This window comes from Lathyrus oleraceus, chromosome 6 (assembly GCF_024323335.1).
Source record: "Lathyrus oleraceus cultivar Zhongwan6 chromosome 6, CAAS_Psat_ZW6_1.0, whole genome shotgun sequence".
Lineage (NCBI taxonomy): Eukaryota > Viridiplantae > Streptophyta > Magnoliopsida > Fabales > Fabaceae > Lathyrus > Lathyrus oleraceus.
Window position 1 is genome coordinate 445,476,466 of NC_066584.1, and position 6,791 is coordinate 445,483,256.

Genomic DNA, 6,791 nt, shown 5'->3' on the forward strand with positions numbered 1-6,791 from the left:
CAGGATCCCAAAACTTAAAGTCCCAGGTTACACGAAAGACAAGTATCTTTACGCCCTTCATTTTGGAAACCTCAAGTTTCCTCCTTTGCCATCTAGCCCATTGGCTCTGGCCTTTGGCCATTTAGTCCCGGAGTGGTTTTATTGTCCTATTTTGCACGTACAAAACGCCTATAAGAAGAAGGACAACAGAGTGGTCCCGACGAAGCATTATCTGCCTGATTATTCAGGGCCACTTCATATTGATCCTCAATATGTTAGCGTGTTCGAATCCACACAACTTGGTAACATTTTTCTGGAAAGTTAAACTTCATCTTAGTTGGATTACGTTGCTCACTTGCGTTTCTTCTGTTTATTTATAGCGATCCCTCTAGCCCCTATAGGTCTTGCTCCTGCTAAAGAACCTACTCCTTCGACACAGGAGGCTTCCGATGATGATGAGCGCCCTATTGCTCAAGCCTTGAGAAAACCCAGTTCTTCGATATGCACTTATCTGCAGCATTCTCATTTACTCTTGTGACTTTTTAAGGGAAATACTACGTGGTCTCTAATATCTCACTTATATGCAGGGTCAACCACGTTCGACAGACCCCACTGTCTCCTCTCACTCCAAAAAATCCAAAAAACACAAACGCTATGCCCCCACAGGCTCTGAGGTATTTCTTGTCGGCTTGTCTGATCTTCTGGCTAGAATATCTGCTTATAACCTCTCTTCATGTCTCCAACACACTTCCCAGCATAAATCCAAAAGCCACCATGGCCACAAGAGGAAGAAGCATGATTCTCCCTCCAGGAGTGACGAAACCAAGAAGAAGAGACACCATACGATGCCCACTCTAGAGGTTCCCGCTGAAGACGTCGACACTATTGTGGTCGAACTTCCATCCTCGACAAGGTCCCTGATCCAGCTGTGGGAGCTTCACAGCCGACTGGTACCTCCCCTGCTGCTGCCTTGGGGAAAGAAAATCAGGATGCAGTCTCCCCTGTGTCGACACAGGTAATTACTTGTTTTCCTGTCTACTCCCTTGGATTATTGTACTTCTCTTACACATATTTTCTCCTTACAACAGGCTGATGCTTCTGCTGAGCCGACTCAACCTGTTGTCGACTACACTCCTTCGTCGTCGGTTTCTTCTCTAGCTCGTCCACTACAGTCTGTCGACACCGGTGGTGAGTTCATTGAATTCCCTATCCAAATTAGTGATAGTGACTCTGACTCAATCACTAGTCCTGCAACGCATACGGATTCCAGTTCGACTAGTTCTGACTCTAGTATTTCTTCAGCTTCCTTGCCTTTGCAGGATCCAAGGGGACCAGTAGGTGTCGACACCAATAAGAAACAAGCTTCTCAGATTACCCCTCTATCGGCTGCTTCTCCTTTGTCTTTCCCGGGGTTGGTGATAAAGCCTTCTGCCTTAGAAGCAATTGCCAGGCTCCGCAATCTAGTGAAATCGCGTGATGCCTCTTCCGACTCTGAGCAGCTTCACTCTGGAAAAATGGGCCCTGAGGCAACGAAGACTAAGGCTCTAATGGATAAAATCCGCGTTCACGCCTTGAATCCTGACCTCCCTTTCGTGCTCATGCATGAACCCGCTGTCGGTCCAGAGATCCTGCGCATGCTTGCCCAACTAAAAGATCTCCAGCTCTCAGATTATGTCAAACGTGCAATGGCCGCTTTAGAACAACTTCTGGTTCCCATGTTGCACCATCTCGACAGCGTCAAGGACACTGAACGCTAGATTGCTGCTACTGAGGCCTCTGTGAAGGAAAAATGGGAGTTGGTGATGCATGCCGACGCGGAAGTCACCAACATGTTAGGGGCTATGGAGGAGCGGAAGAAAGAATTGATCTCCAAACAAACAAGGGCCATTGAGATACGTCAACAAATTGATGCCCTTCGGTGTCAAATTGCCACTCTGGACAGTGAGTTGGAATCAATTACCAAGGAGGAGTCATGCTTTATCGACGAAGTTCTAAAACCTGCCCAGGCCACTGTGGAGCAAACCACCGGTGATGCCTTAGCGGTCGCTGGAGAGCTTATGATTGTCGAAGGGAAGCTTGAGAAGCTCAAAGCCCACGTCGACACCTTGGAGCCTACATCCTTGCATTATAATTTTGAGCTTAAATCCTTCTGATCCAAGTTCGGCCAACTTTGACCGTTTTTAGTGTTTGTATGAATTTTTGTAATATTTAAACAATGGCTTCTTGCCACTTTAATGTTATCTTTCTTACTTTTAGCACTGTGTATTTATTTTTTGTGCCTTTGTAGCTGGTTTGCAACATAGTTTTCTCCAACATAGTTCTTTCGAAAGTTGTTTAGTCTGTCACAATTTTGACTTCTTGAAGGAGAGGCCTATATTTTTTCAAGTACTTTCCATTCACTCTTAGGATTCGCCTATCTGGTGCCAACTTCTCGACCTCGTAGGCGTTATTAGAAAAAGCCTGCAAAACCTTAAATGGTCCTTCCCAATTAGGGGACCATTTACCTAAACTTCTATCATTTCTGTCCATAGGTAAAATCACTCTCCAAACTAGATCGTCGACAGCAAACACTTTACCTTTCACCTTTTTATTGTAGGCTCTGGTGACTTTTTCTTTCTGCCTTTGTAGGGAATCCAAAGCTAACATTCTCTCTTCATCTACGTCGACCAGTTCGTCTGTCATCATACTCCAGTAGTCTTCAGAAGGTATTTCATACTTCCTTTGGGTTCTAACTGCCTGGACTTGAATCTCTACTGGCAACACTGCGTCATGCCCATATACCAGTCGAAATGGAGTTGTTCCAGTTGCTTCTTTTGGTGACGTTCGACATGCCCACAAAGCTTGGTCTAACATCTTATGTCAATTTCTTGGCTTCTTGCCTATGTGTTTCTTTATGAGGCTGATGATCACCTTGTTAGCAGCTTCGACTTGGCCATTCGCCTGTGCGTAATAGGGGGTAGAAGTCAGTAATTTGATTCTCATTTCTTTTGCAAAATCTTGCATTTTTCGACCAGTGAAAACTGACCACTGGTCGGTTGTAATTGTTTCTGGGATGCCAAATTTGTAGATGATATAACTTTGGACGAAATCTATCACAGCCTCTTGGTCTACATTTGTTAATGCTACGGCTTCGACCCATTTTGTGAAATAGTCGATGCCGACTAAAACATACCTCTGTTGTTTCGACGAGGCTGGTTTTATTTCTCCTATAACATCTAGTGCCCACCCTCGAAAAGGCCAGGGCTTCACAATTGTATGCAACTCGCTTGCAGGCACATGCTGTATGCCCTCATGTAATTGGCATTCTTGACAGCTTTTAGCAAATTCAATGCAATCTTCCAACATTTAAGGCCAATAAACTTCTGAGCGCATCAAGAGCCATTTCATTTTCAACCCTGCTTGATGTGCCCCACACGCTCCATTATGTACGCTTGACACAACCACATATGCCTCGCTTTCTCCTAGGCATTTTAGTAACACTTTTTCGACCGTTTTTTTGAATAATTCATCATTTACCAAGACGTAGCTAAGGGCCCTATATTTTATCTTTCGATCTGTCGACCCTACAGGATTACGTAAATAGTCGACTAGCGGTTTACGCCAATCGTTTTCCCCCTCGTCGTCGACGATCAGAATTTCAAAATGATTTTCATCTACGGCTCCCAACTTTATAATCGACAAATCTGATGGTGATAACAATGTCGCTCGTACTTTCTCTCTTACTCGGACCTCTTCATCCTGGTCTTTCGACGCTTTGTACCCCGAAGCCTCCTGTGCCAAATCATTTGCTCTTTGGTTCTCTTTTCGTGGTATGTGCTGGAGGTTGACTTACTCAAACATCTTGAGTAATCTGATGGTAACCACAAAATACATTATTAAATTTTCTTTAACACACTTGTACTCTTTTGATGCTTGTTTAATCACTAACTCCGAGTCTCCCATAATTTTGACATTCCTTGCCCCCAATTCTAGCAGTAGTTCAAGTCCTGTGATCAGTGACTCATATTCTGCTTCATTATTTGTGCATACCCCTTTAATTCTGTATTTGAACTCTGCTGGAATTCCGTCTGGAGAAATTATGACTCCTCCTACCCCAGATCCATGCTTATGTCTTGAACCGTCGAAGTATAACCTCCATGGCGCTAAGTCTACGTAATTTTGCGCCATTTCGACCATTGAATGGTCTACAAGGAAATCTGCCACCACTTGCCATTTCATCGCTTTTAAAGGCACGTACGTTAGAGAATACTCAGTTAACGCTAAAGCTTATTTACCAATTCGACTATGCAGAATTGGTTTAGATAACATGTGCTTAATGATATCAAAGTGAGAAGATACATACACATCAACATGCTTAATATATTGCTTTAGTTTCATACAAAAAAAGTACAGGCATAGACATAGTTTTTCTATATCGCTATACCTAGTTTCAGGGTCATTAAGCATTCAACTAAGGTAATACACAGGTCTCCCGACACACTTTTCATCCTCTTGGACTAACATACTTCCTATAGTCGATTCTGAGGCTGCAATATACAGTCTCAATGGCCTATTCCTAACACGAGGGGCCAGTACTTGAGGCTTATTCAAATACTCTTTAATTTTGTTTAAAGCCTCTTGGTGCTCATCCTGCCACTTGAACTCCTCATTCTTCAATCGAAGTAGTGGGGAGAAAGCTTTTGTTTTGCCACTTAAATTTGATATAAATCTTCTAAGAAAATTTATTTTTCCCAGAAAAGATTGTAGCTCCTTTTTGGTCGACGGAGGCTTGACGTCCATAATGGCTTTTGTTTTGCTTTGGTTTACTTCAATACCCTTTTTATGCACTACAAAACCAAGGAAGTCGCCTGCTTGCACACAAAAAGCACACTTCAACAGATTCATTTTTAATCCACATTTCCTCATCCTTAGAAAGGCCTTTCGAAGATGTTCGACGTGAGCATGTCGACCATTTGATTTTATCACAATATCATCGATGTTTACTTGCATGAAATCATCAATAAAATCATGGAACATTAAGTTCATTACCCTCTGGTATGTTGCTCCGGCATTTTTTAGGCCGAATGGCATGACAACCCACTCATATGTCCCCAAAGCTCCTGGGCATCGAAATGCCGTTTTCGGCACATCTTCTTCTGCAATAAAAATTTGGTTATACCCAGCATAACCATCTAACATACTTAAATATTCGAAACCAGCGGCCGAATCGACCAGCATTTCTGCCACGGGCATGGCATACTCATCTTTTGGGGTGGCAGCATTTAGATCCCTAAAATCAATACATACTCTTAAAGACCCGTTTTTCTTGATGACTGGCACAATATTTGTCAACCATTCGACATACCTTGCAGTTTGAATAAACTTGCTTTTCAGGAGTCTTTCCACTTCTACTTTTATCTTTGCCATGATCTCTAGGGCGAAACGCCTGGGCGTCTGCTTTACTGGCTTTCTTCCAGCTTTTATTGGCAGCTTTAACTCGACCAAATCCCTACTTAAACCAGGCATTTCGTTATAATCCCAAGCAAAACAGTCCCTAAATTCTTTAAGTATGGATATTACCTCAGACTTTAGTTCTTTGTCGATGTTGGCGCTTATGTATGTGTATACGTGCGTTTTCGACGCCATGAGATTTGGTGTAAGAAATGATTTTTTCGACAAATGATGACATGGGTTGAAACGATTTGATTAATAAGTATGGTTCGACACTTCGACAAAATGGAAGTTTCGTCATTTCGACAAAGATGTTTGCACCTAGGAAAAGCACTTTTGACAGATAGGGAGAACATTGCAGTATGTTGATAATTCGACAAAAATCCTGAAGGAAGACGTCATTTCGACTTAAAAGTAAATTTGAATTTAAAAGGTTGTGACGTTTGGCAGAAGACGCGTGGAAGCATCTGGCGAAAGGAGGAGAGCCATGTGTCATAGTTTTAGGATTTAGTCGTTAATAACAGTTATGTTATTTGTGTATATATAGGGTAGTTATTATCTAAAAAAGTGTGTGAAGAATTACTTATACAAAATTCCTGAAAACACTCAAAGTACCTGTGTGAGAGAAAAGAGTCATATTTGGAAAATGTATGTGTAAACAAACACCAATTCCTTCAAAGTTTATTTTATAAAGTTCAAAGTTCTTTACAAATCTCTTTTATGTTTTCCAGTCATTTATCTTTCTGCACTTTATCCTTTTCGACGCTTTACATTTCGTCAGTTATTTTCCGCCATTTACTTTATCTTGTTAAATTTACATCCACTTAACATTGTAATCAACATATTTCGACGTAAAACACTTAGAGAACAGAAATGAAAGATATGAAAGTGATTTTAGACATCTTCAAGACTATCTAGATCTGCACATGTCCTAGGATTTGTGTGGTTGATCCTGCAAGTAACCCAATTCTACAAGTTTTGGTAAACCAGAGGTTGTTCGCCAAAATTCACAGCGAACAAATTGGCACGCCCAGTGGGACTGTGCAAAAATTTTAGAAAGTTAGATAATCGCTAGTCAAAATCTGTCCTTCATTTGTATGAGACTGAGAAGCGGTAAATTAGCCGTATCCGAAGTAGAAATACCTAAAAGAACAAGAGTAAGGAAAATGCCGAACCAGCCAAAAAATCCTAACGAATCCATCCCAGTATCTAACCCTGTCCCTTCGACAGAAGGCAATATAGGATCGGTCCCTGTGTCAGAGGTTGTACCTTCGTCAGCGGGGTCGATACCAGCGGTTTCGATGTCACAAAACGCGCCTAGTTCGTCCTTCAGGGCACAACAAATGCCCATTGGGACACCCCCCCCTGTGGGAAACACTTCT

General features: G+C 42.1%; 1 protein-coding gene across 1 annotated transcript; it reads right to left on the reverse strand.

Moving 5' to 3' along the window:
• Nucleotides 1-2,313: 2,313 nt before the first annotated feature.
• On the reverse strand, nt 2,314-2,832 carry LOC127096177 (uncharacterized). Its single transcript, XM_051034784.1, has one exon. The coding sequence runs from the start codon at nt 2,830-2,832 to the stop codon at nt 2,314-2,316; it is 519 nt and encodes a 172-aa protein (XP_050890741.1).
• Between the last annotated feature and the right edge of the window lie 3,959 nt (nt 2,833-6,791).

Bases quoted from the DNA above. Each gene is read 5' to 3' on its own strand.
- LOC127096177 (XM_051034784.1), bottom strand. From the start codon at position 2,832: ATGTTAGACCAAGCTTTGTGGGCATGTCGAACGTCACCAAAAGAAGCA.